Here is a 26,966-nt window from a genome sequence, read left to right as displayed (position 1 = left end):
TGCTTAGGGCAAGGGGCATCGTAACAAGGCTTTTCAACAGGAAACTGAGGACTCAAGTAATCTACAGTCGTCTGTTGAAAGCCCCCAATGGAAGACTGGCCCCAAATCTTGCATTAATTAGGCCCATGATTCCTATCACCCAGGCCCATCTGGAGCCTAGCCTTGGCACCTGCCACTTGTATGGAGGAAGGTGTTGACCAAGGCTGTCCAAGGGCATGGACAAAGTGATTTCCCATGCCCCATGAGCTTTTCCACTCTTGGAGTTTGTGCAGCATCTCCTCTGGGGAGGAGGAGGGAGGGGGAGTTCTAAGCAGGGGTCAGTCATCAATGACCTGGAGGTAGGGTGTGTGGGGGTGGTGGGGCACAACACGCATTGGCACAGTGCCAGACCTGGTGACAGGACATCATCAGTGTTGACACTGTGAGCCTTCCAGCCTTCCAGGCTGAGAGGAGGCACAGCAGTGGCGGTGGGTTTCTTCTAGCTTCTGAGCCTGAGCAAAGTGAGGGGCACAAAGTGAGGGGCACAAAGTGAGGGGTACTAATTCATCAAATTTCATGCTTGAGAGTAAAAAAGAGTGAGTGAAAGAAACAAGAGAGAAAAGAGACAGCAGATATAGAGAAATAGGCAGAGAGTGCATTGCTCAGATTGCATTACCTTAAGGATAATTTCTAATGTAAAGATACTAGTGAAGACATAGTCTGCATTGCCTAGGATCTGAAAAATAAGCACAATTGGATTAGTGGCTCTGAGAGTGAACTCTACACCAACAGAAACATGTGTGTTAGCGCCAGACAGTAGCAGAGAGCTAGTGGAGGCTCACGGAGGACAGGATGGGGAGAGGCATTAGGGCTTTACCTTCAGAGCAATTTCAATGGTGAAAATGGTAGTGAAAACAATGTCAAAATAAAACAGAATCTGCAAAACAAAAAGAAACAGGGTGGGAATGGGGTGGGAAGGGAGAGAAGCAGGATGGAAGGAGAGGTCAGCGGACATTCACCAGAAAAGGAGTCACTCTTCAGAACCACACTACATGTCATGTAAGCTTTTCCATGTGGAGACAGTTAGGAGATGAGTAGCATATACACAGCATTGGATCCTGAAGTGGGGCTGGCCTCAGGCAGCTTAGTGGCTTCACACGAAGTCCCCAGACATGTGAGGGGAGCTTCCAGGGTCCTGGGTCTGGGCAGCATTTGGTTGGATGCTTTTCTCATTAATCCAATTTACTTACAAACCCAAATCAGACCACTGGGATGCTTGTCAAAAAGAAAGAGAGTGGGGTTTTCTTTTTATTGCAGGAAAATGCAAAATACTTAACTCACTTTGGTGTGACTCAGCTGGCTTCTCATGTTGGTGGAAATACTGGTGTTGTGTTCTTTGGGGCATAGGAAGGAAGATCCTCAATGTGAGGACTGCCGAGGCTGGGGGCAGGCTACGTGGTTCACGCTCTGTTATATCTCAGGTGATGGATCAGAGCTAGGGCCAACACCTTTTAAAGAAAACTCTGGACCAAGCAGGCTGCAGGACCACCAAGTGGTTTGGCATGAGTATGACTTAAGGTTGGTGGACTCTTCTCTTCACGTTCATCTGGTTGGGATTTGACAAAGTCTTCAGGCTTTGAGATAGAGCAGTTCTTATTCTGGCCTTTAATATTGTTTACCAGAGCCTTGGGTGGGTCTCTAAATTTAGTTTTCTACTCTACAGAAGGTCACTGAAGCTCTCTTTTGTATAAGGTCAGCCTCATCTTTGGCACCTATTTGCCAATGCTCCCCCTATCTGCTTGGTGATTAGGACCAGTTAGAGTTTATTGGGAGCAAGGCAGGAAGTCAGAGGCTACTTTTTACTAAGTACATAGGGAACCAGGGATACATCCATAGGGCAATGAGCGTCCCGAATTTTGCCAATCAGGCCAGCCTGAGGCATATGGGTACAGGTTCTCTTATTCATTTATGATGGTTTCTACCAAAGCCCTAATCTCTTAAAGAAATGTTTATTGTGCATCTGATTATAGTATTTGGAATTGGGGTCCTGATTGAGGTTGGCAACAGAGCTCTGGGCCCAGTCCCATCCTTGGGAAGAAGAGGTGCAGGGGACAAAAGGGAATGCATACATGGTTCCTGAAGGAGGTGTGCTGGACAGGGTCCTCAGCTGCCAGGGAAATGCTGCTGAGCAGAATGAAGAAGAGGATCAGGTTGGTGAAGATCGTGTCATTGACAATGCGGTGGCACTGGAGGCGAAATCTGTGTGGGGAGGAGGAAAGAAGGACCGAAGTATGTCAGAAAGGTCAGAGAAGCAGCTCCTGGGTCGCCGGAGCTCAACTCCTTCTTTCAGCTTATGAAAGGTGCTTGTTAGTTTGGGAGTGGGATCTTCAACCTGAGGTCTTACTGCTGAGGGTAGTGACAATCACATCCCACCCCCCTCTACACCCTCAGTGTGAGGCACATCTTTTTGGAACTTTGCATCTATAAAGCACTGTCACAGGCAGTAAGCTTTTGACATTTTGGAGGGTTACATCTGAGACCTTCAGGAATCCCAATATTTTCATATACTGCTGTGACATTAACAACTGGCTTTTTTGGGGGGACTTCTTTTTCCCCATCATTAAATCATTTTATAAGATCTCCTTCATATTTTTATATATAGGGAACAACAGATCCCACCCAGAGTCGATGCTGAGAGGCTGGCTAAGCCTACTCTCTGGCTAGGCAATATGCTCCTGTGTAATAGCTCCAAGGCATGCAATACCACACTTTCTGGGCACTCATTGGTAGTACCACAAAGGCTAAATCCTTGAATGTCAAATGTGTCTCATATACTATCTCATCCTGGCAGCTCAGGAAGGGGATATGGGTGTTATTATCTTCATTTTATAGGTAAAAACACTGAAACCCTGGAAGGAGAGGCTGGCCCAGAAAGACAATTTGTAGAGTGTTGTGTGTGTGTGTGTGGGGGGGGGGGGGTGCGGTGTTCAGGGCTTGAATCCAGGCTTTCAGACTCCTTCTCACAACATTGTAGTGCTCTGAGAGACCCCACTGCTGCAGAAGCAGCAAATCTTGGAAAGGGCAAACTCTATGAGACAATTCTGGCTTCATTAGAGTTAGAAGGTCTGCATTGATTATCCTTTTCAAACAAATAAGCAAATCCACTGAGCCAGGGTCTGTGTGATAGGTATCCAGGAAGGGCAGAGTTGCCTGAGAATAGATGCTAGTAGTAGCACTGCTATGGGGAAACTGCATTTCAAGCCAGTCTTAAGGTAGGGCACTGAAACTTGGGACTTTAGGCTAAGCCAACACTCTTAAGAAGCCTCTGGAAGAAAGCTTCCCAATATTAATTTAGGTCCACAAGAATCTGATGAAGTACTGAGGTCACAATCAAAAATCATTATGCACATAAGAGGATGAACTTCTAAGATGAGAAATCAGAAGAAACAGCAAATAAATGATTTAGAACGCCCTCCCAAAGACTGTGTATACTGAACATATCAGATAGAGAATGTAACAACTATATTTGAAATATTTAACAGAATAAAGGACTTGATCACAAAGTTGAGGAATCAATAGGAGAAGTATTAGATATAGACAGATGGTTCTAGAAAATCAAGCTGCAAATGGAATTGTTTGAAATGAAAAAAAAAATAAGTCAATATAAAAACTGGTTTAAACAGTAATGTAGACAAAGTTAAAGAGAGAATTAAGAAATTGGAAGATATAACTGAGAAAACTACCCTGAATACTAAAAGAGATATAATGAGGTGAAAGATTTATAAGACACATTAAGACGTAGGAGGACAGAATGAGAAGGTTTAACATATGTCTACTTGGAATGCTAGAAGGAAAGAACAGAAAGAGATTATGGCTGCAATTTTGCAAGAATTAGCAATTCTCATTCTAATTTTTAATGTTTTTTTTTGACAATTAGAGAAAAATATAAATTGATAACATTCCAAGCAGGACTAATGGCCAGAAATCCATATCTAGACACATGGTAGTATATCTATACAATACCAAAGGCAACATAAGATATTCAAAACAGCTAGAGATAAGGGGAAGATTATCTACAAAGGAATGATAGTAGGAAAAATACAGTGTAATAATACCTTTGATATATTAAAAGACAAATCCTGTCAACCTAACATTGTGTACACAGCAAAACTATCTTTCAAGAACAAGAAATGAAAATAAGAACAAGAGATAAACAGGTCAAATGACTTTACATAAAGAAACACTAGGGGCTTTGGGTCAATACTACCCAAAGCTATCTACACATTCAATACAATCCCAATCAAAATTGCACCAGCATTCTTCTCAGAGCTAGAACAAGCAATCCTAAAATTTGTATGGAACCACAAAAGACCTCGAATAGCCAAAGTAATATTGAAGAAGACCAAAGTGGGAGGCATCACAATCCCAGACATTAGCCTCTACTACAAAGCTGTAATCATCAAGACAGCATGGTATTGGCACAAAAACAGACACATAGACCAATGGAATAGAATAGAGAACCCAGAACTGGACCTACAAATACATGCCCAACTAATCTTTGACAAAGCAGGAAAGAGTATCCAATGGAATAAAGACAGTCTCTTTAGCAAATGGTGCTGGAAGAACGGGACAGCAACATGTAGAAGAATGAAACTGGACCACTTTCTTACACCATACACAAAAACAAACTCAAAATGGGTGAAAGACCTAAATGTGAGACAGGAAACCATCAAAACCCTAGAAGAGAAAACAGGCAACAACCTCTTTGACCTCAGCTGCAGCAACTTCTTACTCAACCTGTTTCCAAAGGCAAGAGAAATAAAAGCAAAAATTAACTATTGGGACCCCCTCAAGATAAAAAGCTTCTGCATTGCAAAGGAAACAATCAATAAAACTAAAAGGCAACCAATGGAATGGGAAAAGATATCTGCAAATGACATATTGGACAAAGGGCTAGTATCCAAAACCTATAAAAACTCACCAAACTCCACACCTGAAAAACAAATAATCCAGTGAAGAAATGGCAGAAAACATGAATAGACACTTCTCTAAAGAAGACATCCAGATGGCCAACAGGCATATGAAAAGATGCTCAACGTCGCTCCTCATCAGGGAAATACAAACCAAAACCACACTCAGATACCACCTCATGCCAGTCAGAGTGGCTAAAATGAACAAATCAGGAGACTATAGATGCTGGCAAGGATGTGGCGAAACAGGAACCCTCTTGCACTGTTGGTGGGAATGCAAACTGGTGCAGCCACTCTGGAAAACAGTGTGGAGGTTCCTCAAAAAATTAAAAATAGATCTATTCTATGACCCAGCAATAGCACTGCTAGGAATTTACCCAAGGGATACAGGAGTGCTGATGCATAGGGGCACCTGTACCCCAATGTTTATAGCAGCACTTTCAACAATCGCCAAATTATGGAAAGAGCCTAAATGTCCATCAACCGATGAATGGATAAAGAAATTGTGGTTTATATACACAATGGAATACTATGTGGCAATGAGAAAGAATGAAATATGGCCTTTTGTAGCAACATGGATGGAACTGGAGAGTGTTATGCTAAGTGAAATAAGTCATACAGAAAAAGACAGATACCATATGGTTTCACTCTTATGTGGATCCTAGAAACTTAACAGAAGACCATGGAGGAGGGGAAGGAAAAAAAAAGTTACAGAGGGAGGGAGCCAAATCATAAGAGACTCTTAAAAAACTGAGAACAAACTGAGGGTTGATGAGGGGTGGGAGGGAGGGGATGGTGGGTGATGGATATTGAGGAGGGCACCTGCTGGGGTGAGCACTGGGTGTTGTATGGAAACCAATTTGACAATAAATTTCATAGTAAAAAAAATAAATAAAAACATAAACAAAAACAACAACAACAAAAAGAAACACTAGGGGCTTCTAAAGAATGTGCTTTAGGAAGAAAATGATTATAGAAGGGTGGACTGAGATACATGAAAAAATGGTGAATGAGTAAAATGGGAAGTTGTATGAAAATCCAAGTATACATTGGTCTATATAATAATAATGAAAATGATAATAATGTCTAACTTGTGAAGTTAAAAATAAAGGACAGGACTAAAATACTAATTAATAACATGTAAGGTAGGAGGGCTGAGAGAAGTTAAAACAGTATAAGCTCTTTCTATTTTGCAGGAGGAGGTGTAGGATACTGCTTAACTTCAGATTTTAAGTTAAATAGACTTAGTAAATTACCAAGAGTAATCACCAAAAGTGTAGAAATAGAGTTTACATGTGTCAAAAAATGGAGGGAAAAACAGACCCAAGTCTTCTGATTTGGAATATAGGATACTTTTCCCTAAACCAGTGCCTGTTTGCACAAGTTGTGGGGGGTTGGGAGAGTCCCAGGCTCCACTCAGAGGCTGGAGGATGTTAGCATCTGTTGTGCTTGTAGCATGGAGAGAGTAGAGTCCCACCTTCCCCACCATTCTTGCACACCTGTTGTTGGGGCTGAAGATGAAAAATGCACTGGCTTCTGGCATGGGCACTGCCTTTTCCTTAAGGTGCAGCTCAGAGAGTGGTCGTGGGCGGGGGCCCACAGGCATCTCAGGCTCCTCTTCATCGTCTTCTCCTGTAAGAAAAAAAGCACCATTCTAAATAACTCCACTACTCCCACTAGGTTTTTACCACTATGCTGCCTACTTCCAGATAGCTTCCTACCAACCAGAATCAAGACATCATTTGCATCTCTGAAAATGAAGGGTATCAACAAAGACATTCAGCTCTCTCCCTGTGAGCGCTGCTAGAATCTTTGTTAGAGAGACTTTTCTGGCAGCACATGACAAAGGGGGTTGTAAGTAGGGTGGCTAGTTCATGTCAAGGACTGTCCTGGTTTTTAAACTGAAATTCCCACATCCCAAGAGACTCCTCAGTCCCATGCAGATTGGGATGGTTGGTCATTCTAGTTGTAAGGCACTAGGAAAGGTGATTGGGGAAGACTGGGGCATTGCCAGGTGTGCCTGTCCATCTAGGCTGCAGGTAGGGTAATGGGTATGGCTTAGGTGACTTGCAATCAATTCCATCCTTGGAGTTTAAAATCAACACTCCCATTCCTGAAAAATACCAAAAACTCATGTGCTGTAGGGATAATAGGACAGTGATGTTGGCCACAACAGGCACTTCATTCAAAAGACTAGACATTAACACTAGTTTGAGAAGCCCCTTTGTTATCCTGGGCAGGGGCCACATTTACTGTGGACCAAAAGCAAAATCCTTTGCTTACACGGCCACTGCCCATGGAAGGAAACTACTATATATCTTTTTCTGGTCAAATGCATTTAAAAATGTTTAGAGAGGGAATGGGAGTAAAAACAACATGGGTTCTCTGGCCATGTCTAGATCCAAATCTTGGCTCTGTTTCTTTCTGGCATTTAGTCTTTCTGGTCTCAGTTTCCCCATCTGCAAATGGGATAATAGTACATACATACCTCAGAGTGGCGCCTGGCACATAGCAAGTGCTATATAAATGTTAGCTGTTGTTACTATCTCTACCCACAGAGAAGACTCTTAGCCTGTAAGTAGTGCTTAGCATCTTTCTCAGTCTGATCTCTGCCTGCTGTTATTCCCTAACAAATTTTCCACTCACATCAAACTGTTTTCTGAAGGTTTGTAGTAGTGGCCTGAATAACGTCCCCCCAAAATTCATGCCTACCTGGAACCTCAGAACATGACCTTACTTTGGAAACAGTAACTTTGCAGATGTATAGTCATGATGAAGTTATACTGGAGTGGGGTGGGCCCTAAATCCAAGGACTATTATTCTTATAAGGAGACACAGACACACACACACACGCATGAAGACAGAGGCAGAAACCAGAGAGATGAGGCTGGAAGCCAAGGAGCACCAAGGATTGCTGGCCACTGGCAGAGATGGGGACAAGGCGAGAAAGGGATTCTTTCCAGAGCCTTTAGAGAGAGGATGGTCCTGCCAATACCTGCTTTCAGTCTTATAGGCTCCAGAACTGTGAGAGAATAAATATTTGCTGGTTTAAGCCACCAAGTTCATGGTAATTTGTTATGACAGCCCCAGGAAATGAATACACTCGCCGTGTGCTTTCTCCTTTCCTCATGCTGTCTCCTTATTTGAAATGCTCTCATCTCCTGGTGTAGAGCCAGAAGGACTCTCAGGTAAGACAGCATCATTCACTTGGCTCTCCCGAATACCTGGGCTCTTGAGAATGACCTTCATGTGATTCTAGCAGCCCTGTCATTCTCCTGCATTCACTTGGCACTTGGGACCAAATACCTTGAATGCCTGACTTTACATGTATCTGTTCCATCTCTTCATGTGCTGAAAACCCTGGAGAGAGACACTCTGCTCAGCGCATAGTAGCCCTTGTTTTTTGATGATTACACTTTCACATCAACATCTGCTTTATAAAGAAAGGGACTTTACAAAAGAAGAGGGTCAGGTGGAGACTAAGCTGGTTGGAAAGATAGTTACAGGACGTTTATCTTAGGGACCAGCCATGTCTCTGCATGCTCTCTCTTCTTCTGGTTAAAATGAAGCTAGGTTGTGCCAAGAAAAAAAAATGCCTGGCACAGATAGTGGTTCTTTTTTTATTTTTTAAATATAATTTATTGTCAAACTGGTTTCCATACAGCACCCATTGCTCATCCCAACAAGTGCCCTCCTCAATGCCCATCAACCACAGAAAGTGTTTTTTTTATCAAGCAAGAAGCATTTAGGGGCCCAAGGCTTTTTGGGGGGACCAGCAGAATATAGGAATAAATCAAATTTTTATCCCCTGGCATAATTAGAGCTGACCAGCAAAGCAATTAATATTTTTAGGAGAAGAGAGGCACGAGGTGAACAGGCCAATGGTTGAAGCTTTCTAACCAAACCTTGGTAAGTAAAAGAAAGGCAGAGTCTCCTTGTAAAGCAAAATAAGTAAAACAGGAGTTGGCCTGAATCACAATATTTATAAATGAAATTTAATTGAGAAGGATCTTAAATTCCTGCCCAGCTGTTTGTATTCTTTTCAGTTTTGCTCTAAATGACCCAACACTTTCTTATTCATGATAATTTGGTAACAGGTAATTTAATGCTTATTTTAATCATGTGTGTTTATAGAAAAACATATTTACTAGCTTTGTGTTTTTCCAAGTTCCTGGTGAAGAATTTTGCATGCTCTTTCATCTGCAATAGCTTGCCTCATGGTTTGTGAAGCTCTACCCTGATTTCCATTCCTGGGGAGAAGCAAGTCAGTTGGTCCATTCAGACACACATGAGCTGAATTCCAGGCATAGTGTTTGAGAGGAAACTACTTCTGAAGGACAAACACAAATCTTCAAAGGGAAAGAAATCTGACAGATGTGATGCTTTGCATGTATTAAGTGTAAGGAGAGAGGTTGGCAGGGGAGGAAAAGTCAAGTAAAGTTCATTTTTGGGGTTGGCAACTGAGTCACCTAGACTTCCACTCCCAGATGCCAGGGCACCCTTGGGATCTTCAGTTTTCCCATCCCCATTCTTGGGGTTTGGAGAAGTGTGGCCAGTAAGGTGTTGCCACACTTCAGGGTTGCTGCTGCTTTCCAGATGGCTGGGTCCAGTGCTCAAAAGTAAAACCACTGTGGGGCTGGATGCCCCACTCTTGGTCCTTGGTGATCCATGTCCCCTACCCATTTGACACTCGTTTTCACTTCTGTGATTTTGCTCATGGCCGATTCAAATAGAAATAATTACTTCTAACACCTACTGCCTACAGTGTACTGAACACAAAGCTGTGGTTCTTGCCCTCGAGGAACTTACAGTTTTTAGTGCAGCCCCAGAGTTCATTGGCGTGATTGGCACCTTGAGGTGAGCTTTGTGGGTGGAATACTGAGACATAAGGCTGAGGATGCCCCTGTTGCTGCACTGGGCATCTTCTCTGCTGGCTCAGTTTAAAACCTCATCTCCCTCCACTGCTCACTCTCTCCCCCTGACTTCTAGGCCACTAGCAAGTCCTGCAAAATGCAGTGCCAGTCCTGCCACTTCTCTGTCTGCAGCACCACCACCCTGGGCTGAGCAGCCACTGCCTCTCACCAGAACCACTGCTAACATGCTCACTGCCTCCAGTCCTCATCCTGACCATCTACTGCCCTGTCTTTATGCGGCACAGTCTTCCAAAGGTAATTCCAACACTAGATCATGTCTTCCTCTGCTTGAGAATCTCGGGTGATTCTCCATTGCATCAGCTCAGATCCAAACCTCTCAGGAGGCCTTTGAAGCCTTGTCCCACCTGCCCCTGCCTAGTCCCTGTCCCACCCACTATCTTTCCCCTTCATTCTCTCTGCTCCATGCACACTGGCCTCTTTGGATTCCTCCACAGACAGGTACATTCTGCCCAAGAGATTCTGCAATTGCTAGCCTTCCACCTAGAAAGCTCTTTCCTCTCATTTCCATACATCTAATTCCTGTGACTTATTCAGGTTTCACCCCTAATGCCTTCGCTGACTACACAGCCAAAGCAGCCTGTGCCAGTGAGTAACTTGTAACACACCTCTTGGTTTCATTACTTCTTTGCTGCTTACTGCCACCTGATGTTGCCTTTCAGTTGGCCCCCTTTCTTGCTCATTGTCTGTCTCCCCACTGAAACGTAAGCTCCAGGAGAGCAGCAGCCTTCTCTGTCTTGCCCACAGGTGTATCCCTGGTGCCTGCCACAGTGCCTGGTACATGTAAGTGAATGACTATCTCCATGGTTTCTTCCAGCTCCCTGTCTATGACAGTAGTATGTTCTGAAACAACTTATTTCCTCTCCAACTCCCCAGACACAAAGCCCAGCCCAGCCCACCTTTCTCTGTGAAGCTGGCTGTCTCTCCCCCACCACACCTCACTGCCCTGCTTCTGCTAGAACCCTTTGCATCAGTTTGAGTCTCCCCACAGCACCTGGTGCTGTCCTATGCCTTCTCTGATATCATTCACGTTTCCTTTTCAAGTGTCTCTTAATTTTAAGTCCTTGATGACTCTTAACATCTGTATGTTCACTCAAATAAAGTGAAATAAGAGAAAGACATACAGAGAAAGACAGATACCATATGTTTTCACTCTTATGTGGATCCTGAGAAACTTAACAGAAGTCCATGGGGGAGGGGAAGAAAAAAAAAGAGGTTAGAGAGGGAGAGAGCCAAAGCATAAGAGGCTCTTAAAAACTGAGAACAAACTGAGGGTTGATGGGGGGTGGAAGGGAGGGGAGGGTGGGTGATGGGTATTGAGGAGGGCACATTTTGGGATGAGCACTGGGTATTGTATGGAAACCAATCTGACAATAAATTTCATATTAAAAAAAAAGAGTTGGTTAAGTAAAAGCACAACTTGGCACATTTCCTGGGTGAGTAGAGATTTCTAAAATCTAGTGTATACTAAGCAGGGAGGCTTAAACCAACTGTTGAGTTTTGGGGCTTAAACAGGGAGGGAAGGACTGATGCTCCACTGCTGGCCAGTTAGCACTTTGTGTGAATCAGAAGCAGGCCCCACTCTGCTGGGTGTTCACATAAGGACAGAGGCCCCTGCTGGGGGAGTGTAGGCTGTAGCTCAGCCCCCCTCAGCTGCTTCAGCACAAATGCTTGGGTGCAGCCTGGACAAGCATGCACAGCATCCTGGGGATGGGGTATAGGCACAGGTGTACCCCAGTGAGAAGTGGGGCAGGAGGAGGGTGTGAGAATATTCTTTGGCCCTGCCCCTTCTCTCTCTGGGAGTCTGGCTGCAAGTGGGGCAGGTGCAGTGTTCACCACTGCTGCCTCCCAAAGGGTATCTTCGTGAAGCAGACACAGCAGAGGCAGATCAGGTTCTTTGCCTTTTATGGTTCAGAGGAGAGAAGAGCCTGTGGGAATGAAAGATTGACAAGAACAAAGACAGCAGGCCAAGTGACCTGGGGAGGAGTCTTTGGGGACTTCTGTTGCACCTGGGATTAGGGTCCAAGAGGTGACCTGCAGAGACAGGGGAAGGAGGAGCTGGGAAGCAGAAGCTGGTTCCTTGGAGTGAGGGGGAACATGTGGAGCCACCAGTTGTAAGAGCACACCACTCTTGGGCAAGAAAATGGAAATTAGGGATGGAAAACAAACAAGGGGGCCACAGGGGCTGATCTTCACAGCCTGAGAGTGGCAGTGGCTGAGGCAGGACAGCCTCCACTGTCTACAGACCAACACAGCTGTATGAGATGCCTGTGAGAAACCTGGGAAGGTCTGGGTCTGGAGCAGGCTAGAGAACGGTGGCCACATGACTAGTGAAAGGACACTCTATAAAACCTAAAGAATCGTGAGGAATTAGCAGAGTGTGGGAATAGCTTTTCAGTTTAAAAGCAAAACCATTCCAGGAATCCTCAAAGCTGGGTCAACAGAGAGACATTTCAATAACATAATGCAACATATGTTATATTAATAAATAAGGCCAATAAGGTGACAATGTTTTCATTAATCTTTTTTCCACTGGCCTTTTTCTCTTTGATGTCATAGAGCATCAAAGAAGAGAAAAGCCATGAGTATATTTAGATGGATGAAACTGGAGATTATTGGCATATGTGTGGCTGCCCCCTGCCCGGTAGAAGGAGCAGGCCTGGGCCTGCCTGCAGCTGGGTGCATTGTGAAAGGACCCTCAAGCCCACTCTCTACCCCTGTATGCTGTGTGCAGGGGGACCTGGGCCAGCTCTGCCCAGGACTCAGAGGATTTCTTTTATCACTGTTTTTCTTTTTAAACTTTAAAAATATACACACAAGTAGAGAGACTTGTGTGGCAAACCTCCACACCCAGCTTCACCAGGAGTTGCTGGAGTATTTTAAGGGAGCTTCTAAACATTCTAGACTCCAGACATACACACTTCAATACGTATAAGCTAGAACTACGACAACATCACTACAGTAACAAAATGAACAAAAACTACTTTAAATCCTTAGTTTCCAGTCCATATTCAATTTCCCTCCAATTATCTAAAAAATGTCATTTAAGAGTTAATTTGTTGATTCAGGACTAAGACAGGATTCCCCATTGCATTTGGTCAACATGTCTAGTCTGTGTTTGAAATTCTGTAAGAATTCCCACCCAGAGAGCTTTCAGACTTCGGAAGGTTTAGTGCCCAGCATATGCAAACACCCTTCTTGTTCTTCCTTCTGTCCAATCCCCAGGAAATCGAATCCTCCTTCCCTTGAGGCAGGATGTGAGTGAGGGTGGAATGACCACAGAAAACCTGCTTCCTAAGGAAAATGGAAGATGGCCACCAGTGTCTTTGCAGACAAGCCAGCAGAGAACTGGTGGGGAGAAGGCCAAAAGGAAAACCTAGCTTTGCTCATAAATGTAGAAGGTTTTTAGCCACTTAATGTGGTTACCAACCCAGATGTAGCTTAACCTGCACAGAGAAGGAAATGTCAGTAAAACAACAGTCCCTCGATTGTGTGCAGTTGACTGCAAGCTTGAAGCTGGTAATAATAGCTGCACTTCTAGGTAAAAGGAAGGTGAACAGAGGGTTTGTACAGGATGTAGAGTTTCATGAAGCAGACAAGGGAATTCTGGAGGGAGGTCTAAGGACCTCTGACATTAAGCCCTCTCAAAGGAGACTGCCTGCCAATCTATGTATCAGAAGATGAGAAGGCTGAGTTGGTAAGAGCTCTTTTTGTAATAAATGAAAGCATTTGACAAAGGAACAAGTGGGACATCTGTGGTGGCAGCTGTCCTTGTACTCAGCACTGCCTCCTGAGTAAGGACAAGGCAGAGTTGGGATTTACTATTAAGTGAGCGTAACACTGCAACATATGTTATATTAATAAATTATATAAGTTAATGATTTTACAGCATAGGATATAATAAAACCTAAATGTATATAGAATCCCCCTTCCAAAAGTCATAGAATCAGCACTGCTCAAACACAATTTGTTTAATGTTATATTGTTATTACGAGGAAGCCAGGAGCAAAGTTCTCCTCTGGATGATGATTGGTAATGCCTAACTACAGAGACAAAAGGCATTTATCAGTGCAAGGTGCTTGTAGAGGGAAACTGGAGCCATTGATCCTAATACATGGGTAGTTCCATGTGGCTTTAGAACTTGGCTCTCTACCCCCAACCTCCCAACCTCAGAGTTAGGCAGTGGGAATGGTACCTGTATTTTCTGGGTTGGGGTAGGGACTCTTATCTTCATTTTCATTGGGCTGGAGGTCATCCATGTTGATCTAGGCAGCCAAAGGAGAGAAGGAGGAAGAATCCAATTAGAGACATTCCATTGTTTGAGAGGCTTAGAGCCTTGAAATTGCATCACGGTTAGTGGTTGAGCTGTTGACTCAAAAGTATATCCTTATTATCTTGTATATATCCTTCAAGACATCGACAGAAGGCTGGAATTCAACCAGTCTGACTTCTCTTCACATTTCTAGTGTTTCTGGTCCACCTTCATGGGCTTTGTTCCACTGAGTCTCTTTTCTTCCTTCCTCCCTGGTTTGCGTGGGTGGTCTGGGAAGGCTTTGCCCTCCTTCCCCCAGCAATGGCCCTCTCAGCTCCTGGAATAAGATGGCTTCTTACCTTGGTGGTGGGTGGGGACTCTCCATCAGCTGTAATGGATTTCAGCTCAATTTTCTCCTCCTTGGTTTCCTCCACAGCTGGCTTTTCCATTATCTCTTGCTTCTTCTCTGGGCTGGCAGTCCTGGCCGGTCAGCAGGTAGAAAAATTAAAGGGATGTTTACTGAATGACAGGAGACATGAAGAAATCAACTACCCTGTGGTCTTCTGGGGACTAGTGGGAGCAGATTCCCTGGGCCTATGTCCATCATCCTTTACCCAGGGCACATGGCATGTGTCACTCAATCACAGATGCTGTTGGGCTGGGCCCTCCATCCAGGCACCAGGCCACACTTTGCTCTGTCTTGTACTTAGTTGGACTATTTCAGCTTCTCATTTGCTCTAGTCTATGTCTGAATCAGAGAAAGATTCTGGATCTGATTCAGGATTGGTTCCTAGAAAACTCTGCTTGGTATCCAGCAGATGTGTGGCGTATGACAGTCCCATCTAGACAATGACAGAAGACAATGCAGGGCCTTATCTTGTTTTCTTAATGCTGGCAATGATTTATAAAACAGCAAAAAGTTATCACTCAGCTAGAATTGCATTTCCCCTCTAAGCGGCTGCCTTCCTCCTCTACCCATCCTTCATTCCCACCACCTATCATGACCTTCCTTCTCAAAAGAGAATCCCCCAACTTCTTAGGTGGGAAATAGAATACCTTCACAATTACTATAATTCACAATGTTCCCCACTTTAGGGCAATACCTAATAAATGTAGAGAAAGTTGTGTGAAGCTTACTGTGAAGCCTCAAACCCAGTGCCCTCTAGGAGGGATGGCTGACAGAGGCCAGCACCAAAGCCTCTCTTTATCACTAATGGGAATGGCATTCCAGAACTGGGACCCTGGGGCTTTGGGTCTAGGTAAGCTTAGAGGGTTACCTGGCCAGCTTCTTTCTCTCCTTCTCTTCTTCCTCCTCCTTTTGGGCAGATGTGAGGCTCTCAGCATCAGCCAGATTGTCCACAGCAATGGCCAAGAACACATTCAGTAGGATATCTGTTTGTGTCCATTCTTAAAGAAAATGACCCTTGGCCTTGGGGTATTTGGTGGGCACAGGGGGCAGGGAGGGTGCAAGACATGCAGGGGTAGACTTCCTCATAGAGTGAGCTCAGTGGTGACTCACTGAGGAGTTCAGAGCCCGGTAGTGTCCCTCCTCCACACCTCTCCCTCCCCATTACCTACTAGCTACTAGGAGTTTTCTAAGGGGTCAAGAGCAGGATAGCTTGCAGGGTGGAGTGGGCAGGGAGTGAGGCAGCAAGCCTGCCTTGCTCTTTAATTGCTGGGTTTCATTATTGGTTTCCCTACTGAGATGACTGGCTGTAACTGACATTATAAACAGCATTGTCTCTAGCAGAATGCAGAATGCTCTTAAGAGTGGTTCATTAAAACTGGGCACTGAGGAGGCAGCCTGATATCTCTGCCAACTCTTAATCTGAGCCTGCACATACAAAGACCCTTGCAGTGTCCAGCTGGAGCTGGCTGAATCTTGGAAACTCCTAAATGAAGTAGTCATTTGCCCTTTCCTTCTTGCCCTCATCCCTAACCTTGAACAGAAACACTGTGGGTCAGAGGATTGCAGAATCAAAGAAAGTATAGATGAAAGGGGTCTTAATATTGTTAAGTCTAACCTCCACCCCCAGGCACCCAGATAATCACACAATTTCACATATAGGAAAGCCACAACCCACAGAGGTGAAGGGCTTGACCAAGGATCTTACTGTGCACCTGCCCTTGGTCCCCTGGTGCTGTGGCAGGCAGGGGAGGGGCTTTGCATAAATTATCTCATTAAACTTCATCATGATCCCTTAAGTGGTAGGCAGTAATGTTTCATCACCCCATTTTACAGACACTGAGGTAGAGAACCTTTAGTTTGCTGGAGATCACCCAGTTGGGAAAAGGTGAAGCCTGTCTGTCAGCATCAATGTTCATGCCTTGGGCACTACATTAAACTATGATTTAAACCCGAATCTTGGGCCAGAGCTGCTTCTACTTTACCATCTGCCTCTGCACACAACCCTCTTGGGGTTTTGACCAGCAGGAGAGAATACCGCCTGCAGCTTGAGTCCCTGGAAAGCTGCCCATGGCCTGGATCAGCAAGGACCTGTCAGGTCTGCTTGGTGAAGCCTGTCCAGCTTTGCCTGTGATAAAGTCCTGGAGAGTGGCTTCAGAGGGAGGGACACTGAGCAGAAAATAGGGAGGAGAGATGAAGGTCATTTCAAGAATGATGGCTCAGTCCCCCTTAACTGCATTTCCTACCTCCAGCAGCAATAGCCCAAGGCATTGGAGCCCAACTCCAAGTGTGTTCACATTGGAATCTATGTGAGTAGCTGTACATGCACAACACCAGGGGGCGTTGTTCACCTAGACTACAATGAGATCATGCCTCCTGGAGTCAGGCAACACTGAAGCCCAAACTGGTTCAGGAATATGAACTTACATCACCCCCTATGCCAAAGAGCCAGGCTTTCACCAAGACCTGCCTCCACAGTTAAGGTGGTTCTGGGACAGGAAACGTTTTCTTCCCAGAGCACACCTTTCCCCTGCTTGCCTGGGGGCCCTGTGGATGGGCAACCACAGTTTTCAACCCCAAGTCAGGACCTGCTGGGCACACGTATTTGGCATCGTGCTGCAGGCTGAGGGAGGGTGAGGCTGCAGGGGTGGGGAGGCAGGAGCAAAGGATACAGTTTCCACAGATGAAGAGGATGATGAAGTAAATACAGACTAACATCCCTGGAAAAGAGGGGCCGCCATAAGCCATGATCCCATCATACATCACCGAATTCCAGTCCTCCCCGGTCAGGATCTGAATGACACATTCCCACCAATAAGGGACACAGCGTTAGACCAACAGCAAACCCCAAAACTCCCCTGCCCTGCCCCACTATGTTAAGAAAATGTCTAAAATCTCTTTTCCACCTCTTTCCCTTCTCTTGGCCCCCAGTTTTCCTCCCAGGGGCTCTGAACTACTGACCTGGGCAAGTTTGACCCTATACTTAGACAAAGTGCACTGGCATGATATTATTTGAGAAGTGACTGAAAAGCGTTCCTGGTCAAAGCATCTCTTTCTACTCACATGCAGTGCACAAGATGGCTGCCATCAGCCATTCCTCAGGGCCCTTTTGCAAATGTGAATGTATTCATTGAAAGAATAACAAGGGGCAAGAATGGTGGGTAGGAAAGACGGAGCCCCATCACCCTCTCCTCTCCCAATGAGGGCAGTCTGCTTTCCTTTGTTTATACTTTGGGCTTTCCTGCAGAATTTATCTGAAGTTTCTGTGGTTAAGCAAAAGTTTTTAAACTACTCAGATTTTTTTTACCCCAGTGGTTCATACAACAGTGGAATTCCTTGGGGGACTGAGGGTAGGGGGAACTACAAGAACTCAGGACTCAACTGGGCATGGTCCCTCCATGACTGATCTAGGCTGGCTTTGGCTGCCCAGTGTAAGGGTGAAGCTTTCCACCACCTTTTCAAGACTCCATCTTCCCACCCAAACTCAACCCTGCCACTCAACCACCCTCCCGCTCATAATCCCAGCAGAGAAGAGTCCATACCTGAAACACAGTGAGGAGGGACTGAGGAAAGTTATCAAATGTGCTCCTCCGAGTCTGCATCTCATCAAAGTTGAACTTTCCTCCAAAGAGCTGCATCCCCAGGAGGGAGAAGATGATGATGAAGAGGAAGAGGAGTAGCAGCAGGGAGGCAATGGAGCGCACAGAATTCAGCAAGGATGCCACCAGGTTGCTTAAGGAGTTCCAGTACCTGAGGACCAGCATGAGGGAGATTAGCATCCTTTTTCTATGCTTTCCTTAACATCACTCCTCATTCACGCATCCACTAGAAATTTTAAGATAAATTATAACTCCTTTTGCCCCTTCATTCCTATAGTGGTGGTGGTGTGAACTGGGCTGGTAAGCTCACAGTTAGAGTGTGGAGCTAATTAATTCAATGTTCCAGGATCAGTACTGTGTAATGGCAAATAGAGGGAACTAAGAAGTGAGAAGCCTGAGTTCCAGTCTAACTCCACAAGTTGCTACCTGCTAGTTGCAGTTGGGCAAGTCACATAACTTCCCTTCTATTTACCTCATCATCCAAGAAAATAGAGACAACAGTAGCAATTGGGAATATTACATGAGTAAAAAAAAAGCAGCTCTCCAAACAACAAAATAAAGACTAAACAAGTGGGACTACATCAAACTAAAAAAGCTTCTGGTCAGCAAAATAAACCATCAACAAAGTGAAAAGACAACCTATGAAACAGGAAAAAATATTTGCAAACATGTATCTGATAAGGCGTTGATATCCAAATATATAAAGAACACAGGCAACTCAAAAGCAAAAACAAAACGAAATGACCAAAAAGCAAAGCCCCAAATAATCCAATTCAAAAATTTGACACAGGACCTGAATAGACATTTTTACAAAGAAGATATATGAATGGCCATCAAGTACAAGAAAAGATGCTTAACATCACCAGCCATCAAGGAAATGCAAATTAAAACCACAGTGAGGTATCATCTCACACCTGTTAGAATGGCCATCATCAAAAAGACAAGAGGTAACAAGTGTTGGCAAGGATGTGGAGAAAAGGGAACCCTGTGCACTGTTGGTGGGAATGTAAATTGGTGCAGCTACTATGGAAAACAGCATGGAAGTTCCTCAAAAAAATTGAAAATCAACCACCATATTATTCAGCAATTCCACTTCTGGGAATATATCCAAAGGAAATGAAAACACTAACTGAAAAAGATATCTGTGCCCCCATGTTCATTGCAGCATTATTTACAATAGCCAAGATACGGAAACAACCCAAGTGTCTATTGATGGATGAATGGACAAAGAACTTGTGGTGTATATAATACATACACACTGGAATATTATTCATCCATAAAAAAGAGGAAATCATATCATTTATGACAACATGGATGGACTTGAGGACATTACACTAAGTGAAATAAGTCAGACAGAGAAAGACAAATACTGCATGATTTCATTTTTATGTAGAATCTAAAAGCAAAACAAGAAAGCAAAAAATCACCTAACTTGTAGAAGAAAGAGATCAGATTTGTGGTTACCACAGGCAGGGGGCAGAGTGGGGGAGAATTAGATGAAGTTGTCAAAAGGTACAAACTTCCAGTTATGAGATAAATAGGTCATGATGACCTGTACATGATGATGTAACGTACAGCATGATGACTATGGTTGACACTGATATACCAGAAAGTTGTTCAGAGAAGATCCTAAGAATTCTCATCAAAAGGAGGGAATTTTTTCCTTTTATTTTTATTGTATCTATATAAGATGACACATGTTAACTAAACTTACTGTGGTAATCATTTCCTAATATATGTAAATCAAACCATCATGCTATATGCCTTAAGTTTATACAGTGATGTGTGCCAATTATTCCTCAATAAAACTGGAAAAAAATATAATTCCTACTCTTAAAAAAAACACCCTAGTATAGTGCCTGGCACACAGTTGATAAAGGTTAATAATTACTGTTATCACTAGCAGTCTTTAGACAGAAAAACACATTAATTTTTTTTCCCCAAGAATGCTGTCCTCAGCCCAGGCACCCCTAAGAGAGGGTACAAGGTTTTAGTGAGGTTTCCCAGATTTACCCTGTCCAAAGATTTGGTTTTTTAAAAAGTCTCTTCTGGAGATGCTCATTCAATAGCTATAGTTTGGGGCCCAGAAACTTGTATTTTTGACAAGCATTCCAGATGATTCTGATAAGCAGGGAAGTTTAGGAACTCCTGGGTTACCAGAAACCAAAGAGGTCTATGAGTAAGGCAGGGAGGTCTTTCTGGGAAGAGATGGGGCTCCTTGGAGAGGAGGCTCCCAGTCATTATAGTCACAGTCCTTTTCTCCACTGTAGATACAGAGGTTCTTCATTATAGCCTTGGGAAAATCCCTTCCTCTTGGAAAAGGGGTGTGGGTGTGGGTTGCTAATGGCTGCTGGATGAAGCTTGGGCCTGTCACGATAAGGAAATGCACTGTAGCAAAAAGAACACAGCCTGTAACTGGAGCATGTGCAACTGAGAAATCTCACTTCCTTAGCTCCACCTCTGGCCTGTCTGCCTTCCAGGTCACAGTCTTGACTGCCTCCACTTAAGGCATTCCCAGCTTATTACCAATATATGTAGTGAATTGCTTTTGCTGCTTAAAAGACTGACATGCAAACCACCCCCATTATAGCCTCATAGCTGCACCCCCAGCTTGGGTACTTCTCTCCAGAGAATAGTTCCATATTAGGTGAAAGAAGCAGATGGGCCAACAGTTTGGATGTAAACGTGAACTTCTTCCCAGCCTGGCGTCTTTAATGCTCCTTTCTCCTTCACAAATTCAGCCGTTCTCTACCTCTATTTTGCCTGCCAGCCATTCTTCCTCTGTTTGCAGAATATTGATATACATTTATTTGTATCTGTTCTATAAATGCTCTTCAGTGTTTTTCATTTGTGACAGTCTCATCTCCTCCAAATAGGCTCTGAGTTCTTGAAGGCAAAGATCAGAAGTTTTTTTCTTCCATTCTCCCCATCTTTGTCCTCAGATAAATTCTGTCCAACCTAGTATTACTGTGAGAGACTGCCTGTCACCCCAATAGGCTAGAGATTGTAATATTTGCTCTGCTTAAAGCCAGAAGTAAGAGAACCTCTCTGGGGCTAGGATACCTGCCCTTCTTACATTTAGAGCAGTGTTCCCACACTGGAGAGGAAACTGCAGAGGAGTTTGGTCATTTTGTATATACTGATTCCCAGGCCTCACCCTGGAACCATGAAATCATAATCTCTGGTGCTGGGACTTGAGTGATTTTCATTCTACCACTCCAAAACTTGTCAGTAGACTGGTATTTAGGAACCAGTAACTTTAGAGCAGATTTATAACAAGATTTTCCAGCTGTATCAGAGGGAAGAGTATATATGGATTAAGGTCATAGAGCCCCCTAGAGATCTCCTGTGTGTTCAACTGTCATGGAATATTCTGGAAAAGCCTTTATGGTCAAAGAAGGTTGAAGCCTTAATTTTCATGAGGCACATGGACATGAGGGAAATAACTCAAACCAGGCTCACAACTGAGATTCAGAGGTGTGTGACAGCCATGGGGACCCAATGGGAAGCCAGACAAGGAGGCCCCTGACTGGACAGAGGTTTGGTGGAGTGGTGCAGGCAGGAGGCAGAGAGGAAAGGGGATGTGGGAGGAGTGTCTGGAGTTCTGGGAAAGTGGAGGCTGTGGTAGAGAAACAAAATGAGTCATCTAGTGGAGAAGAACTCTTTGGAAACATTGGGCATGAAAGATGGCAGATAGTGAGTGCCCTGGGGGGCCAGCAGTGGAGCAGGTATGGGGCTGTAATGGTCAGAGGGGCAGGCAATGCGCGGAGTGTTTGACTAAAAGTGAGGACTCTTCTCACGCTTCCCCATGTCCCTCGAGGTATCCAGGGAAAGTCTGCACTTCTCTTGGTCAGCCAGGGATGGGCTCACAACATGAGATGTGTGGAATGACAGAGCTCCAACCCCATCATCTCCCATAGTTTCTGGCCCAAGACACAACACTTGCAGTCATCCTGAAGTCTCTCTTGACCCCACATCAGCAAGCTCTGTGGTCCCATATTCCAAGCAAAGCCTGAATCTGGCCACTTCCCATACTCTGTCACCAGCTGAGCCAGCAATCCCACATCCTGACAGGTTTCCCTGTTCAACACTTGCTCCCTGCAGCCTTTCTCCACACTATATGCATCTCAGGTAAAAAGCCCGCAAATGCGCCATACTTTTTTTTTTTTTTTTTTTTTTTTTTACCATTTATTTATTTTTGAGAGGCAGAGAGACAGAGCACAAGCAGGAGAGGGGCAGAGAGAGGGAGACACGGAACCCGAAGCAGGCTCCAGGCTCTGAGCTGTCAGCACAGAGACTGATGTGGGGACTCAAATCCACAAACTGTGAGATCATGACCTGAGCTGAAGTCAGAAGCTTAACTGACTGAGCCACCCAGGCGCTCCACCATACTTTTTTTTTAATTGATAGTAATGGATTATAACATACTGAAAAACAATGTAAATCTATCGATATTTAAAAAAGGATGTAGAGGTTTCCTTTATAGAATATGTCAAATGGATAACACAAATGTATGAATGAATGATAGAATCAGAAAATCACCATTTTGGGGGCACCTGGGTGACTCAGTTGGTTAAGAGGCCAACTCTTGATTTTGGCTCAGGTCATGATCTCATGGGTTCGTGGGATCAAGCCCTGTGTATTAGGTTCTGTGCTGACAGCATGGAGCCTGCTTAGGATTCTCTTCCTCTCTCTCTGCCCCTTCCCCACTCTCTCTCTCTCTCTCTCTCTCTCAAAATAAATAAATAAAATTTAAAAAATAACCATTTAGCATTAGCAACGAATTCAGTAATGATCATCATGGATGCTAAAACCACTAGGTGAAAGGTCACTGGGGAGTAGGGTATTCACATACTCTCAAAATATCACTCCATAGATTACTTATTAATCATAAAGGGAAAGTGTACCTCAACAGTGGAGAAATCTGGCAGATACCCACTTAACCAAGTTTCTACACTTAGAGTCACCAATAACGAGACAAACTGATGCTACACACTTCTTGACACCATGCAATGGGAAGTACACAATCATCTATGTACTCCACACCACTGCAGCAGGAAGCCCTGTTAAATGTAAGTCACATTAAACCTCAATACTGCTTCATGCTCTTGCTTCCCATTGGAAGGCCTAACAGATCATGCGGAATTGGCCTCTACTGCCTCAGTGACCTCATCTCCTCCCACTCTCCCCACCACTTTTGCTCCAGCCCACCAGTCCCCCGCTGCTCCCCCAGCCTCCATGCATACTCTTGCCCTGGTCCCTGTTTTTCTGCTGTATACAGAGGTTTCCGCCAGAACTCTGTGTGGCTCACTTCTTCAGTCCCTGCAGGCCTCTGTTCAAATGTCCCCTCACTACAGTGGTCCTCCCTTGACCACATCTATCTCCTATTCCCACTATTTAATATACTCATTACCACTTGCCATGAGAATGTAATGTCCATGAGAGCAGGGAATTCACTTGCTTTGTTTGTATCCTTAGTGCTTAGAACAATGGCTAGTCAAAGGAGGTGATCAATGAATATTTTGTTGAATGAACGAATGAATCTTACTATAAATGTGACACATTTATACTTACTGGAGGGGAAAGCAAGGGACATGGGATTACAAGATAGTTCTGTGTATGTGTGTCAGGAGAAGGGGTGGGGTGGTGGTGGCCTCTCACACATGTACTTAAGTCAAACATACTTTGCCTGAAAACACCTCTCTCACATCATTTCTTTTCCTATAACTTCCCTAAGTTCATGGGTAGAGTTTTTGAGATTCCTGACTATTCCACTGCCTGACATTAAGTCCAACTATTATGTATTAAGGGAATAGATAGGTGATTGGGGTTGGGGGATGTGCAAACTGGATGAAGGGGGTCAAATTTACACACTTCCAGTTATAATAAGTCTGGGGATGGAATGGATAGCATGGTAACTATAGTTAATCATACTGTATCGTATACTTGAAAGCTTCTAAGAGAGTAAATTTAAAAAATCCTCATCACACACACAAAATTTGAAACTATTTAGGGTGACAGACATTAACTAGATTTATTGTGGGGATCACTGTGCAATGTATACAAATATTGAATCATTATGTACACCTGAAACGAATATAATGTTATATATAATGGCTAATATATATGCCAATTATATCTTAACAAAAAAAGAAAAAAGTGATTATGTATAGGGTTGAAAGTGATTATGTATAAAGTTGATTATGTATAGAAGATAGGGTTGTTATGGCTTTGAGACCTTTGCAGTAGGATTTCCCAAAGAGTTCTGTGAACATGGGTCTCCTTTGTGGAAGAACTCCCATCCTGGTGGCTGAAAACCAATGGTTGTGGGTTCAAGGGCTTGAACCAGACTTTAAGGGACAAACTGCAACCAGATAAACTGATGGCATCCTACCTTCCTCATGAAAAACACCCAGACTGAAAAGATAATGCATTTAGGACCAGTCACACAGTTAAGACACAGGGAAGACAAAGAAACAAATGGCTGTTTATGCTGTTTATCTTCAACTTCCAGTTGCTCTCCATTCAATAGGGGCAAGGTGGGGTCTGCCCTGTAGCTGGCTTGCCACCTGTAATTTCTGTTCCTTTGGAGCAGAATTAAGGGAGGAGAGCTGGTGCCAGTAGTCTGGCATTACGAGGGGCATACAGCTTGCTGAACAGAAGGTGTCCATCCCTAATGTGCACATGGTTGGAGACGTTTTATGTGCTCTCTAAAAGACTGAGACAAAGGGACTGCTGAACTGATGTGGCAAAGAACACAATTAGGGGTCAGAGAAGAGCTGGATTTTGGAGCCTCCCACGCCTTGGCTGATAGCAGCAGATAGGGCGGGGGCTTCAATACCACTGATATCAATGAGAATTGTAGGTGACAGGTGGCAGCCTCTGGGAAGGGTGACATGAAGTAGCATTTAAATGAAATGCTGGCAGCCATGCAAGTCCTGAAGCTCTCTCTTCCTTAATGTCAATCTGATTCTTGGTGGCTGTTATCACCATGACATGCAGATCAGACGATGCCTCAGGTCTCAGATTCACTCTCGTTTTTAGATACATTAGCTTCTAGACATAAAAACTAAAAGAGTTAGTGGCATATTAGCAATCATCTGAGGGTTTTATCCTAATCAATTAAAACCACTGAAGCACACACAGCCACCAAAAATGAACATCTTTGGAGAAAGGTGAGCAGCAGCAGAACAAACTATTTAATGTCCGGGCCTCAGAGAGAGACAGGAAAACTGAGCATCTCGTCTTCAGAATAGTGCACACACACATCCACATACACAGAAGTCTCATTCTGTATTTGGGGATTCACAGCCCCAGATGCACATGCCCAGCTTTAAAGACTCCCCTCCCTCCACCCCACCATCCTCAGACACTCCACTGGCTATGGTCATCCTTTCAACTTTTCAATTCTCCTGTGGCTCTAAATCATTCTCTACAAAGTGTGTCTTTGCCCACCCCATCCTCCATACAACCTAGCTCACCGTTCTCTCTTTAAAGTAGGGTGCACGTGAGGGTTTTCTGATCCAATTTCTTTGTTACCTAAATTCTTTCACTTGCTGACTATGGCTTCACTTTTGCTAGCTTTCCCCTCTGCCTCTCTTGGCTTAAATGACCACCATGTGTTCAGGGGTATTGTATCTCCATCATTCTTTCTGCTAAGTCTGTTTGGGCCCTATGGACTTCTCCCTTATCTTTAGTGGCAGAAAGTGGCCTGAACCTTGCTTGAACTGGAACTTTCATCTTGTGAACTTTTGCTTCAAATAGCTCAGGGCAGGGTTCTTTACAGTCTAGGTATGGAGGAGAGCATCGAGCCTGCTATAAATAAAAGACCTTCAAAATAACAGTACTAATAGCTTTAGGGTGCTTTGAAAATGCTCCACCCTACTTCCTCTCTGTTCCAGAGAGGTTCATAGCTAAATTTATACCTGTCCCAACTCTTCTTGTCCTGAGGGGTAAAAACACCCCAACCCTCTCCAAAATAAAACTCCTCTCAGTGTTGGTGGTAGTGATCTATTGTTGGTAGAGTATTTAAAAAGCAAATTTCATGTGGTGAATCTGTGTGGTATGAGGCTTCTATACACTATTCCTAAGAAAGGGAGGAGAAATGCAGGTCACATAAGATAACTGGGCGAAGCACAGAAGGTTCATTCAAGGAGGAAGCTCAGCTTTGCCACAGGGATGTACAAGGTGGGTGTACAAGGACTAGCCCTTCAGTAAAGTTGGCCTCTGGTTCTGTAAGACACAATAGAGCCTGGAAGGATTAGTGAGGTAGGAGGCTGAACTAGGTATGTGCTGGTCCAGGAAGAGCCAGAGAATTCTATACTATCGTGGTCAGGGTCTGGGACAGCTTGGAGCTCAAGGCCAAATCTACCAGTTTAGTTCCTGCTGATATCTACCTCTGCCCCTTCAATTCTAGGAGAATGCACAGTTTATGTGTTTTGCTTTAGAGTCAAACCCTGCCTTGGATAACAAGTTCAAAGGTCTTGTCTTCTCTGTTTGCATAAGAGGCCTTGGTTGCACTGAGAATACATTCCCAGTAGGGGAATGTAACCCTGTCATGCTGGCAAGGTCATCTGGTCTTCATCTTGGGATTGCCTTGGGATTGTGTTCCTCTGAGCTCCTGGACTGCAGAGCTACTCAGTGTTCACTAGTGGGCCCCTGTACCAGATGTGTCAGGGTTAGGGAAGGAACACATTCAAGTCATCCTCATCTGGGTCTTCTTAATCCCCAGTAGATAATACCAGCCAGTCACCATTCCAGAGAATAACCACCCTTCATGCTGAAGGCAGTGAGCAGGCTCTTGAGTCTGAGCTGCCTTCTCCATAGACT

The 26,966-nt window shown here is 44.2% G+C and overlaps 1 protein-coding gene across 42 annotated transcripts in view; it reads right to left on the bottom strand.

Moving 5' to 3' along the window:
* Nucleotides 1-26,966, bottom strand: part of CACNA1C (calcium voltage-gated channel subunit alpha1 C) — a 767,747-nt gene that overhangs the window by 97,641 nt on the left and 643,140 nt on the right. For 19 of the 42 annotated variants that reach the window (XM_086714443.1, XM_086714446.1, XM_086714451.1 and 16 more), the window contains 8 exons: nucleotides 18,081-18,288; nucleotides 17,211-17,331; nucleotides 15,410-15,524; nucleotides 14,492-14,612; nucleotides 14,076-14,145; nucleotides 6,449-6,581; nucleotides 2,109-2,238; nucleotides 857-916 (listed from right to left, as the gene is read on the bottom strand). In XM_086714443.1, coding sequence (XP_086570569.1) covers nucleotides 857-916; nucleotides 2,109-2,238; nucleotides 6,449-6,581; nucleotides 14,076-14,145; nucleotides 14,492-14,612; nucleotides 15,410-15,524; nucleotides 17,211-17,331; nucleotides 18,081-18,288 — 958 coding nt within the window. Of the gene's footprint in view, nucleotides 1-655; nucleotides 716-856; nucleotides 917-2,108; nucleotides 2,239-6,448; nucleotides 6,582-14,075; nucleotides 14,146-14,491; nucleotides 14,613-15,409; nucleotides 15,525-17,210; nucleotides 17,332-18,080; nucleotides 18,289-26,966 lie in introns of all 42 variants that reach the window. The other 23 variants (XM_086714438.1, XM_086714458.1, XM_086714440.1 and 20 more) reach the window with 2 other exon arrangements.

The sequence above is a fragment of the Puma concolor genome, chromosome B4, assembly GCF_028749965.1.
Source record: "Puma concolor isolate L17-30 chromosome B4, mPumCon1.1.hap2, whole genome shotgun sequence".
Taxonomy (NCBI): Eukaryota; Metazoa; Chordata; class Mammalia; order Carnivora; family Felidae; genus Puma; species Puma concolor.
This window is presented reverse-complemented; position numbering and strand designations above follow the sequence as displayed.